The 13,254-nt window shown below is 45.4% G+C and overlaps 2 protein-coding genes across 6 annotated transcripts in view; both read right to left on the reverse strand.

Moving 5' to 3' along the window:
* Positions 1–3,897: 3,897 nt before the first annotated feature.
* On the reverse strand, positions 3,898–5,336 carry foxi3a (forkhead box I3a). The gene is made up of 2 exons (XM_086308082.1): positions 4,697–5,336; positions 3,898–4,547 (listed from the first exon to the last, which is right to left on the reverse strand). Exons 1-2 carry the CDS (start codon positions 5,217–5,219, stop codon positions 3,898–3,900), a joined length of 1,173 nt encoding a protein of 390 aa, XP_086164208.1. The 5' UTR covers positions 5,220–5,336.
* A 5,387-nt stretch (positions 5,337–10,723) lies between these two features.
* lcp2a (lymphocyte cytosolic protein 2a) overlaps positions 10,724–13,254 on the reverse strand; it is a 13,225-nt gene continuing 10,694 nt past the window's right edge. For 4 of the 5 annotated variants that reach the window (XM_086308063.1, XM_086308064.1, XM_086308062.1 and 1 more), the window contains exons 18-21: positions 13,073–13,131; positions 12,581–12,655; positions 12,290–12,439; positions 10,724–11,337 (exon numbers count right to left, since the gene is read on the reverse strand). In XM_086308063.1, the coding sequence (XP_086164189.1) occupies positions 11,188–11,337; positions 12,290–12,439; positions 12,581–12,655; positions 13,073–13,131 (434 nt within the window). In that variant the 3' untranslated portion in view covers positions 10,724–11,187. The other variant, XM_086308066.1, reaches the window with a different exon arrangement.

A 13,254-nucleotide genomic window follows, 5' to 3' on the forward strand; every position in this document is an offset into this window, starting at 1 on the left:
CAAATTTTGACCAGATTTTTCTTCCTTTCAGCTGATTGGTCAATGTCAAGTCAATGACAAATTTAACAATCCAATTGACCCTGTGCACGAGAAAATGCTAACTTCCTGGTTTGAGACCGGATGTGGGGTTGTACATTTCCGGTAGCTTTACTTTGCGGTCAATCACTACTGTGAAGATATCCTCCACAATCATGTCCAAAACTGGAAAACGGAAAGATCGCGTTAAGTTACAAAGAGCAGAAGGTGGGAACACTCACCACTGTTGTGTCATAAAAAGTCTAATGATCAGTTTTGATGTTTAAAGAGTTTAGATCGATCAGTTGTTTACATCACTCAACACAAGCAGAACTGCATCACTGCAGCAGAAGACACATCGTCCACATTCAGAAGCACATCTCTATATCCGGTTGTTCAGTGATGACGCGACGAATCCTACTTCCGGGTCTAAAGTAGTCTGCGTTTAATATGGCTTTTGTGTTGTTAACATGTTTAATGTTTTGTATTTTCTTCTATTTGATCTCAAAAAGCTCCTAAAACAGTCAGTGATCACTGTTGACCTCCCTCGGCTTTTATTACCGCTAATCATTTATTTAAGCTCAGTTTTTAAAACCTTAGGATGTAACTACAGCCCAGCCCATGCAGCAGTATATGAATGACTAACCTCGTATTGTGGATGGATTATCTCAGTTGTTCTCCTGGCTGAAGTTTGGTCCTTTTACAGCATCCTGCCATGCGATTACATTTGTTCCTGACCACCGAGAACACTCACGTTAACTTTTATCGAGTGGAAAAACAGTTAGCTTGTTTATATTATGCTAACATAGCTGTGTCGCTAGCGGTCACGTAGCACATCATTATATACCAGCTAGCCCAACTTCAGTAACCCTACAAACATCACTGCTGTTTAGTTTTCAGTCTTCATTTATGTTGGAAGTGATAACAGAGCTGTACGTTTTAATTTGTTTCCAAAACCCCGCAGTCAGGACATGCTATATTGTATTTAGAAAGAAGCTAGCGAGCTAACTTCCTGCTAACTTCTAACTCCGTTAAATGTCATAAATTCCGTTTTCATGGATGCCTGGATGTTAAACTCAATTGTTACACCTGGTAGAGCAGAACGCTGATCATTTTATTAAAGATGAAAGACTTTAGACAGTTTTTCAACTCTCAGTAATGCCATAGTGATCGTTTGATATATGGACCTGCAGCGGAGTTTAGGCCCAGACACGGCTAGTGACGTCAGACTGAACAACCGGATAGTGACTGGTCTCATGATTTAAACAGGCCAATGTTCAGCATTCAAACTACAGGTGAACAATAGTCAAACCAGATGCTTCCCGTTATGTCGAGATCAGCTTGTCAAGTACACACCTACACAGCATGTTAACAAACCGTGAAAAAAAAGCCACACAAAAAATGAACAATTGCTGGTAAGGGTTTCTATACATTAGTATTTACGAAGGGTATGTTGTGACTTACCTTCAAAATTACAGCGGTCCCTCGCTATAACGCAGTTCACCTTTCACCTCGCTGTTTCACAGATTTTTTAGTGCAAGTTCGCATGCTTATTGTTTTTTACGTCACATTGTGTCCTGCGTCCTGATCGCTGCAGACGATCTCCTCCGTCTCTCCTGTACAGTACAGAATCGCTGCATCGATCGCTAGCAGTGTGACTCTGAAGTGCAGTGCTGTATGTCCACGATGTCCAGGAAACGTTTTGCACCGTCAAAAAATAAAATTGGCTACTTGAGTTCACCTATCGCTGGTTATTTTTAGAACATAACACCCGCGATAAACGAGGGACAGCTGAGAAATATAACATTTGAATCCCTTTTCGCTTTTGCTCTGAGGCGGGGGTAATATCGACAAGTCGATGAACATCATTTACAGATATATTGGGTAAATGCCCGAGACATCTAGAGAAATGTAAATCGCCGCTTGATTCATTCATTTGCTTAACTTGTTTTAGACCGTAAACAGGGCGTGAATAGGACACCGGAAACAAAGCTCCCCACAGGAGTTTCCGCACCGGAAGTAGCATATGCTAACGTGCACATGGTCTATCAGAGAACAGATGGGTTTGGCTGTTGGAGGGGTGCTTTACGGAGACCTACAGAAACCCCTAATGCTAACACAGACTCCCAAACAGTGTTGCCAAGTTAGTGACTTTGTTGCTTTATTTAGCGAGTTTTCAGACCGTGCCAAAGTGCTCACAGGTAGTCCTCACTCAGCAGTTGTCAGAGCAGGTGATATTCATCCCTACGTGTACAAACTGCAAATGAATCGCGCATGAGCGAAGCCGCTGTCCCCCCGACTGTAACGCATGGTGGGAGCAGCGGTTCATGTACATTTTTCTTTGTCAAAAATTAATCAGTGCACTAAAATACATCATTCCCATCACTGCAAACTTAGAAATCGGATGTCCTCGCAAAGCCTCAAGTCCCTCTTGTACATCCGATTTCAAATGAAGCTTTCTGGTAAGGCTTGCTATGTCCAGTCTGATTGTTAATGGTTAAAAATGTTCTTCTTTTAATGTTACATTTTATGGATCACAAGGTTTAAAACTTAAACACACACACGGAAAGTAACTCCACCAGAGTGCCTATTTCGGGTCACTTTTGTGGTGTTCACGGTCCCAAGTCCAGATAAAAGCGCAGGGTTGGAATTGTGACATTAAAAAAAACAATAATTGCTAAAAGAAATTTAATTTGTGGTATTAAATATATTCTAAATGCTTTTAGGGTGTTTTTTACTCACTTTATGTCTCTTCCACAATGTTATATCTCTCTCATCTACAGTGTCTGTTACAATTACAGAGCCATGAGCAATTATGCAAATTAGGCAATGTCGTCATTTAGCGACTTTTAGGACAGCCAATAGCAATTTTCCTTACTGAGGAGTTGGCAACACTGCTCCCAAACAGAAACGTATAAAAACTCCAAAGACCCCAAAAGAACCACAGACCTCCAAAGACTCGTCTTAATCTTACTGGACGACTTTTGCTCAAGAACTGTGTGATTTTAAACAGCTGCTGATAAAGAACAGACAGACCTTTAAGCTAAAACTACATAAAGATGCTAACGTCTTATACACTCATAGAAAGAGGCCATCTTTACAGCTAAAACTAGCTAACATAATCATTTAAATATGCTAACTGCACAGCTAACATAACCATTAACTAAAGTTATAAAAAGGGGCTAGTTACACTGCTATGCTACACTGCTAATGTTATAGAGACATTCTAATTGAAAACCTGTAAGCTAAATGCTAATTTCATTGCTAAAGTTATGCAAAGACAGCTGCTCACACGCTAAAACTAAAGAACTAGCTCAGCAGCTAAAGTTACCCAGAGATGCTAATCAGCTTCATATAAATTCAATGTTAGCTACACAAAAACACCAGAAGCTAAAATAAAGCGTCGCTATTCATTTCCCCCTTTTAATTTGTATGAATAGCAAACATCTACTGTACTTCAATGAAGTTTAGCTATTCAGTATTGTTTTAAAAAAAACCTGCAGCAAAACTCATGCTAAAGCTAAACTTAGCTGCTTTTGTTCTTATAATTTAAATATAACCTGTAATAAGTTATAATTTAATGCAGTGTAAAAGTTTAATTATGGTTATTTTTATTTTAAGAGATAAAAATTTTAAGATACTGATTAAATCTCATTTACTTAAGTCTTTTCTTCTCTTTACTTTTTGGTTTTAAAAGTGACTTTTTACAAATTCTGACATGTTTGGAGACATTGAACAAAAACATTGTTTTAAACTTAAATGGTTTTTTAATTCCAAACACCAACATTCACTCATATTTACACGTTTTCTCACTTATCCTAAAGTTGTGAAAGTATAAAAAAGATAAAAAGAAACTTTTCAGGGCGGACAGGCTAGTCTGTTTCAGTGCTGGAGGACCAGCGAGTCGAGGGGCAGAGAGTCACTGAAGCCCCCGGAGAACAGAGGCTGGCTCTGGGCCTGCAGCTGCTGCAGCTGCTGCGTCTCCTGGAGCTCCACGTGAGGACAGGACGGCGTCTGCAGCTCAGTGTAGAGTGACGGGGAGCCAGTCTGAGGGTCAGGGAGCGGGCAGAAGTTAAAAGGACTGGCCTGGGAGGACGAGAAGAGAGGAGGCGGCGAGGTGTAGAAGGATGGAGAGGAGCAGCTGGTGTCCCACTGCGGCACCACGGCACCGGGCGAATAAGAAGACGTGTACCCCTGAGGCGACGGGAAGGCCTGCTCTGGTAACTTCATGTAAGGTGCAGAGGAGGGAGGAAGAGGAGGAATGAGGAAGAGGGAGTCCTGGAGGTGGCAGAGGAAGCTGCTGAGGTTGGACGCAGCGTCTGAGAGAGGAGGAGGCTCCGTGCTGTAACTGCTGCTGCTGTGCACACTGGGAATTTTTGGGCTGGGCTCTGAGGAGGACGGTGATGATGAAGAGGAGGAAGATTTCTTCTCATTGGTCTCACAGTCGTTCTTCCTCTTCCTCTTGCGGCGGAAGTTTCCGTTGTCAAACATTTTCTCACAGTTCGGGTCCAGAGTCCAGTAGTTCCCTTTACCTGCAGGGAGGAAGAGGAGGAGGAAGGTTAATCAAACTTTTCAGACAAAACCTGGATGAAGAAACTGAGTTTATACTGGAAACAAAGCACAAAACATCTTCCTGTCTCTGACGAATCAGAGCCTCAGAGCTCAGGTGTGCTCGCCTCACCTGGATCGCGCTCGTCCCGGGGAACTTTCTGGAAGCAGTCGTTGAGCGACAGGTTGTGGCGGATGGAGTTCTGCCAGCCGGCCTTGCTGCGGCCGTAGAAGGGGAAGTTGTCCGAGACGTACTGGTAGATCTGGCTGAGGGTCAGCCGCTGCTCTGGAGCGCTCTTTATTGCCATGGCGATGAGGGCCGAGTAAGAGTATGGCGGGCGGACCAAGCTCAGCATCTCGTCCTGGGAGAACCAGGGCATGCTCCTCTGGAGCCCGTAGAAATGAGGGTGGAAATCCCTGAAGGGTGGGGGCAGCCCCGGTGCACATCCTGCGGCGAAGCTCTGGTCCAGGCTGGAGGCGAAGCTGCAGCTGTGGGCCGGCTGGAGCCACGCCGATGGGCTGGACGCAGGTGGAGACAGAGGGCCGTACAGGCTGAAGTCGGACGGGTCGAGGCCCAGAGATGGGAGCTCCTGCTGGGGCAGCAAACGTCTGCAGACGGGGGGGGACGGGCCACGCTCCGGCACAAAGGACGCCATGCTGCTGCTTCTTCCAGTCTGCCTGCACCTGTCTGCTCCATACACCTGCTGCTCACCTGAGACACTTATACCCTGCTGCCCCGCCCCCTGTACGAGCCGATTGGCTGCTGGGGCATGAGCGCGAGGAGTGGGCTGATTTGAATAAGAACAGGTTGACTTGTTGCCCTGGGGCAGATCAGGAGGATCGAATGCAGACGCCAGCTCGACCCTGCAGAGGGGAACAGACGCAGCTCTGATCTCACAGCTTCATCGCAGCTGCGTCGCTGCTTTCTTCAGCTGCATTTGAGACATTTTAAACTCTGAAAATTCAAATATGTTCATGGTTTCAGTTCTTAATTCTGAGTCTTTTTCTTGTTGAATGTCTGTTTGCTGTTGTTCACAGCTGGCCCTGTGAGGCTGTGGATGAGGGTTAAAGCTCACTCAGCTTCTGCAAACACTGAAACACTGATATTTGTTTATTGGTGTGTTTACGGTGATTTCCTGTGACCGTGACTTTCCCACTCGATGAACTTTGTAAGCCATAAAATGCTGAAAGCGTTGTCGTGTTCCTAAAGAGCGTGTCTGTGACCCCTGCCCGTTCACCTCCTCACAGACCCTGAGTCGTTTCTGCAGCTGCTGTTTGAGGCGTCGCCCGAGCCCTTTGTTCTGCAGACGTCCCCCGACACGCTGACAGTCAGCATGTCTGCAGGCCCGATCAAAATAACTCACATTCTCATGTAAATGCTTCAGCGCGCCTCCCAACGAGGGCTCGTTTTCACTGTGGCTCTAACTGCTCAGCTGATCTGTGGCAGACGCCCCGACGATCGTCTGTCAGCAGACACGAGCTCGGGTCTGAGGCTTCAGTCCAGCAGCTCCATCACAAAGTCCTGAGTGATGGAGCAAAACGGAGGTCATGATCCTGATGCTGCAAAGCTGCCACACACAACTTTCTACTTTACTCAGTTACTTTACAGCCTGAAGGAGTTTGTTCAGAGTGAGCAGATGCATGAGGACGGAGCTGAGCCCGTGTTTGTGTAATAACTGTCCTCATGGCTGTCATGTGACTGCGCTGTCATGTGACCATCCTCCTGTCAGAGCCTGCAGTTCCTCCGACGTCCAGCAGAGGCAGCAGAGTTCAAATAAAGCTGTTTACAGCCTGATGCACCAACTGGTTTCTGTCCGGTTGTTCAGTCTGACGTCACTAGCCGTGTCTGGGTCTAAACTCCGCTGCAGGTCCATATATCAAACGATCACTGTGGCATTACTGAGAGTTGAAAAACTGTCTAAAGTCTTTCATCTTTAATAAAATGATCAGCGTTCTGCTCTACCAGGTGTAACAATTGAGTTTAACATCCAGGCATCCATGAAAACGGAATTTATGACATTTAACGGAGTTAGAAGTTAGCAGGAAGTTAGCTCGCTAGCTTCTATCTAAATACAATATAGCATGTCCTGACTGCGGGGTTTTGGAAACAAATTAAAACGTACAGCTCTGTTATCACTTCCAGCATAAATGAAGACAGAAAACTAAACAGCAGTGACGTTTGTAGGGTTACTGAAGTTTGGCTAGCTGGTATATAATGATGTGCTACGTGACAGCTAGCGACACAGCTATGTTAGCAGAATATAAACAAGCTAACTTTTTTTCCACTCGATAAAAGTTAACGTGAGTGTTCTCGGTGGTCAGGAACAAATGTAATCGCATGGCAGGATGCTGTAAAAGGACCAAACTTCAGCCAGGAGAACAACTGAGATAATCCATCCACAATACGAGGTTAGTCATTCATATACTGCTGCATGGGCTGGGCTGTAGTTACATCGTAAGGTTTTAAAAACTGAGCTTAAATGAATGATTAGCGGTAATAAAAGCCGAGGGAGGTCAACAGTGATCACTGACTGTTTTAGGAGCTTTTTGAGATCAAATAGAAGAAAATACAAACCATTAAACATGTTAACAACACAAAAGCCATATTAAACGCAGACTACTTTAGGCCCGGAAGTAGGATTCGTCACGTCATCACTTAACGACCGGATAGCAACTGTGTTCCATAACTCACCTGTATTAGGGTTCATGTTTGCATTATTAGGGGCGTGGCCTCTCTGACTGACAGGTGGATGGTGACACAGTGTACCCCCCACCCCCACTGAGTCGTGTGCAGGACACGATCACTCCGTCAGCGTGGTGGAGGAGCTCAGCACCATGAGGAAGATCCTCCGATGAAAGGCTCGTGGAAGCTGAGACAGCGAGAAGAGAAAACATGACTTACGGCGCAAAGACCAGAAAGAAAAAGGAGGCAGCAGAAAGTTTCTAGATGGTGGAGCTGGTGTAGAAGCTGCTGTGGACTGTGGGTGCAGTGGGAGCTGCAGGGCTCGAGACTAATGTTTTCCCACAGTTGCACTTTTTCTCTTTGGTGCTCCCAAATTTTTCAACCGCATCACTGAACACTTCAGCTTTACATGTAGACTTTTTTAAACTGCTGTCCATACAGACAACATTGATGAATGATTAACAATCTGTCAACACAAAGTTCTTTATTTGGAGCTCATTTCTACACGTTACCGTATTTTTAGGGCACCGGATTATAAAAATAGTCAAACTTTACGCCATTGATTCATTCATGCTGAACTCTCTCACAGCTGCTCTGTTCTCATGCGGGACGGGACGAGGTGCGACCTCTCACAACGAACGTAATATGTTCAACACCTTGGAGACGCTTACAGCTGCTGTGAAGGCTCAAAGCAACACCATTGAGCGTATGAGGGGAAACATCAGAGAGGGGCTTGCTCAAAATGAGACCCTTGAGCGACAGTTGGAAAACATCGCAGAACGGATCACTGCAGTTGTGAGGTCTCAGAATCAAAAGACTGACAACACCACGGAACAGAAGTTTGATACCATCATGGGGAGGCTCGCGACTCTTCAACGGGAGATCGAGAGACCAGCCTCGGAGTGCTAGAATTCGAGCTGCTCACAAAGGAGAAATCAACAATATTCAACATTTGGACACCACGGCCCCAGCTGCAGGCCCAAGGCTGGAGCCCACCAAAACAACTCCCTGATAACGACTGTGTGATGACTATTCTTCCCGCCCCATGAAGGACACCTGGATTGGCTGGAGGACTGTTTACTTAGCCTGATAGGCCGAAGGACATTGTCTCAGCTAAACTATGGACACGCACACACACACTTACACTGATAAGCACTCACTCATCCCCCTCCCTTTCCAACGCCTTCGATGCTTGTGCCCTACCGGGGATGATAGCAGTCAACTGGACCAGCACAGATGCTGCAGGACCGGATGCGCTGTCTACGCCGGCTCTCTCTTACCCTTTACCCGCCCCTGTTGCTTGTCTTGTGTTTCTATGGTGTATTGATAGTCATGTGCTTTTTGTGCTGAGGTGTTTTTTCTGTTATCAAACTGTTCTCCCACTAGGAGCTCAGTCTGAGTGGAGTTTTTTTTCTCCTCCTCTTACCTCATGTAGTGTATTTTCGTTGTTTTTCCTATCAGCCTACCTTCTGACATGTCTGCCCAATGTGATGTTTGTGTAAAGTTGGTCAGAAGGTTCCTTTGTGAGTGCGCATGCGCCATTAGCGTGCTGCCTGCTGTAACCCTAATTTCCCTCGGGATGAATAAAGTATTCTGATTCTGATTCTGATTATGCTGCGCGACTGATAGAGTTTGAAGCTTCGTAACCATGTCTCTTAGCAGGAGCCAATTTGGGCTCCTTATGCACGCACAGTACAGTAATATTATGTTGAAGCACGGTACGTATCACTCCGCGAGGGTCCTGACTACAGTAGCTGTAACGCTCCATCGAGCATTGCGGGTTCGTAGCTTAGCAAAGTCGTGCTAAACATTTTAACTGCTTTGAGCGCTGTGTAGCACATCAAATCAGTTCGAGGTCAGTAAACACAACCAGAATTCATACATAGGGCGCACTTTTGAGGAAATGAAAGGATTTTAATTGCACCTTATAGTCCAAAAAACACGTTACTGAAAAGGTTCTTGTGCTTAAAGGGTTTCACTGAGCTGAAATTTAAACTTAAAATATCTCAAGACATATGAAATAAAAAGAAAGTCTAAATTAAAAATGCCTCAAAGGCTTCAAACTGAACATCTCAAAGGCTGTATCCCAATTCAGGGTCTGCAGCCTCAACGATCCTCATGGGCCGCGTACTCAAAGACCGCTAAGGCCGGAAGTGCGAGGCTTGTGAAATGGGACGCTCTAGCCTCCGTCATGCTGCCCAGGTTGCCTAGCAACCATGATACTAACAGCTGGAAACGTGTCATACAGCTGTGTTTGACAGAGATGAAGGGGAAAATCTTTTGTTCATTTGTTTGTTTCTACATGAGCTTTGATCATTCTGTGATTAAGCTCAGCTATTGAACGGTGTATATTTTAAAGTAAAGGCTTTAAAACCAAGTTAGTACAAACGCCACTAATGTCACATGACTTTGCCGACATGTGGCCAACAGGAATGTTTAATGTTCTTCGTTATTAAACATTTGCACATCAATAAGTGACATCATATTCAGTACTTAAAGTTTACTCTTCGGGCGCCCCTCATCCGCCGTTTTTTTCCCAATATTCTGGGATATGTTGGGCCACGAAGTCTACACCACCACGTCCTTAAAATTCAGGGAAATGAAGGACGCATTTGAGGGCCGCATTTCGAGCAGCCTTTGAATTGGGACAGCCTTCGTCTGTCGCAGTTACGTAATTAAAATGCGGCCTTTCAGGCTGCAGACCCTGGATTGGGATACAGCCAATATCTGAACATCTTACCTTGGGCAATAGAGAGGTCCCGCCCCTGACTATCTCTGATTGGTTTAGACCACGATATGGGCATGATGTGTGTGTCGGCTCGGTTTGGGCCAATAAATCATTCTAATGATTACCTGCAGTGTGTTCATTGGCTTATAACCTGTCAGACCCGCCCCTCCTCGTACCCTCTGCGTCTGAACACACTCTTCACACAGCTTTGATACTGTGTGTGTGTCGTTAATTTAAAAATAATGATTTACATGAACAGACGACTGAGTATGTTTTCTCTTCCTCCATTTCTGCTGCACCGTCCTGCGCCGCGGGGTCCAGGTCCTGCGACGACGTCACGTTTGAGCTGCGAACACAGAGCTGCTCTTCTGCACCGGGGTCTGCAGACCAGCACGCAGTGCACAGAGGGAGCTCAGATCGTCTCAGGCTGGTGTGTCATCATGATGCAGCCCACACATCTGCAGCAGCTGTGATGATGTCTTGATGATGTCATGTCTAAATAGAGCAAAGCCCTGATGAATGTTTCCTGCAGCGTGTTGAGTCTGAATCATGAAGAATTAAAGCAGCTCTGAAGAAGAGGCCAGACGTTTGTACAGTCGCCCCCTGCTGGACATTACACAGAATGCAGGTTTAAGGCACGTCAGCATTGGCTGCTTCCGTCTTTTACCATCAGGTGATACAGAAGGCGGAAAAATATAAAGATGAAGGTTTTTGTGCTTTGTTAAAGAAATCCAGACACGAATGACATCACATGATGGTTTTATTGAGGACAGCTGGGACAGACAGGTGAACAGTGAAGCACAGGTTACGTGGAGGTGAGGACGTACAGGAAACTCTGACAGAAACAGTCGGCTTAGTTTGAAAGTATTTTAAGTGAACGCTGTAGATTTGGCCCAGCGTCATCGAGTGTTGACAGAAATCCCAAAGACAAGCTAAAACTTTTAAGAACTCTTCTTAAGATTCAAAGGGACATTTTTTTGTCACAAACCCGTAAAAACTGAGGAACACAAAAAGGCAAACAAACAACTGAAGCAACATGTGCAAAAATCCAACATTTTCCTCTGGCGCCACACAGCACGCCTTCCTGGAAACAGGAAGACGTTTAGCACAGCCGCTAGTGGCGTTTGAACATTCATCGTAAATCTAACCGTTTCCCTCTGCTGCAAAATTCAGCCGTGCCGCTTCGATCCAAGTTTGATCCGGTTCAGTCCGGTCAGGACCAGTTCTGGCCACCCATGTAGTATCCTGCCGGGTCTGAGAGCATGCACTGGTTCTGCTGGCTGGCGCTCCGGTTTTTGGCATCGATGAGCAGCAGAGGAGACTGGGAATAATGGCTGATGATGTCACTGACTGACGGGAAGGACTGGACATACAAGACACAGTTAGATTACACCTCCCCCTACAGGTCAAACACAGTTATTACAGGTGAACGCTGAAGGTGGAACTTTACTGATGTTGTTAGGTAACCTTGGTATTCGCTCTGACATCACAGCATTTATATCAACAACCCCTCAAATTGTACTGGACGAGTTATGAAGGCCAACAAAAGTCTGGATGCTTCTCAGTGTTTACAAGAAACACAGCAACTGGACCTGGAGTCACTGGATACGGTCACTTTCAGGTATTTCCCTGATCTTTATTACATTTTCAGGTTAACACGTCTCTGTGCACTTATATTGTCACATACACAATCACACAGAGAACAACATGTAGTGACTTGTGTCCGAGCATTGTGTGTCTCTGCCCGTAGGTGCTGCTGCTAGCTACTCTTAGCTACTGTTAGCACATGTAAGCTTCGCCACAGTTTAAGCTTTAGTGTAATGTTAGCTGCCGTGATGTTAGCTTGTAACGTTATGATGTTGTTTAGTCGTCTCTTGTCAGCTGTCCAGAGACGGAGGGTCGCATGTCTACACTGTGATAACAGACAAGATTGATTTGTCATGTCAGAAGCCTAAGTTCAGGTGAGGAGGAGGAGGGTGGTCCTGGAGGAGGCTGATGAAGATGATGAGACAGAAAAGGAAACTATAAAAAAGTTGAAACAGATGCAGTCACACAGTTTATCTGATGCTTGTATCTGTTGTGATGGGACAAAAAGTAGTGATGATTTCACGTATGTAGTGATTGGACGTGATCAAAACTCCTTGTCAGGTCCAATATGGCGGACAGCTCTTGAGTGAGCTGCACATGACATCATGTGGAAAACCTCTGTAGCTGATTAAAGTGCCCTGAACACTGAAATCTGCTGCAAACGTGAATAAGAAAGCCTGAAGTAAACAGACATGTTGGCTGTATGACTGAAGAATCCAGGATTTTACCTCCTGGACTTTGAGTCCGGTTCCCAGCACGAACTGCTGGTTCTGCTGCCTGATCTGGATGTTGTAGACTTTGTCCTGGTAGTAGACCATCAGGGTGAAGGGCTGGTTCGCCTGCTGCCGGGTGCTGTCCCTCACCAGGTACGCCCCATCCTAGATGAGACACAGGATTTAAAATGTTTAGACCACAGTGTTAGCATGCTGGGTATGTGACTGCTGCTCCACTGAGTCCTGATAAACAAGTTTGAAGCCTGAATAACAGAAACTTTTATTATGACGCTCTGTTCCTGGTACCTTGCGGACTCGTTTCAGACATCCTTCAGCCTGACCTCGGGTCACTTTACCCACATACCAGCGAGGGTCCAGCTCCTGCACACAGACACGCACAGTAATAAACCCTCTGATGACGAGCTCTGTGTGTGTTTCAGCAAAGACAAAGGAAACAGCACCACCTGCTGTTCACACTGAAGAACATCACCCAGAACATTGTTGTAATTATTATTATTGTTGTTGTTGTCGTTAAAAGTACATATATTAAATCAAATACAAACAAAAACATCTGTGCCGTTTCCTGTATTTTAAATTAAAAACTGTCTGATAGAAACCGTCATTTCTTGATGAAGCTTTTATTGTGAAACACTTCCTCTGTGTGCAGTACTGACCGTGGGTCAGTAACTCATGCTGCTCCTCTTTAAAAGGTTCTGATCAGTATGGACCTCATAATGTTTATGTGACCCACGGTGCCCACGTGTCACAAAGACAAGCGCGTGTGTATTTTAGTGTTACCTGTGTGTATCCTGCTGCAGATGGAGGAGGACGAACTGACTGTCTGCCCGACGGCATCGCTGCAACACCACAAAAACACACAATCACACTACCATCACTTTACATTCATTTATCATGTCTATGTGCAAAGACAATAAAGGGCTATTCTACTCTATTCTATTCTATGTCCTGAGGACTCAACC

Source organism: Aulonocara sp. 'chitande type north' Nkhata Bay, linkage group LG10, assembly GCF_057382095.1.
Source record: "Aulonocara sp. 'chitande type north' Nkhata Bay isolate Kocher_YH1m ecotype deep benthic linkage group LG10, A_spYH_male_GT1.1, whole genome shotgun sequence".
Classification (NCBI taxonomy): Eukaryota; Metazoa; Chordata; class Actinopteri; order Cichliformes; family Cichlidae; genus Aulonocara; species Aulonocara sp. 'chitande type north' Nkhata Bay.

Coding starts and splice junctions, on each gene's coding strand:
- foxi3a (XM_086308082.1), bottom strand. CDS start 5,219: ATGGCGTCCTTTGTGCCGGAGCGTGGCCCGTCCCCCCCCGTCTGCAGA. Junction 4,548..4,696: donor CCGGGACGAGCGCGATCCAG/GTGAGGCGAGCA, acceptor TCCTCCCTGCAG/GTAAAGGGAACTACTGGACT.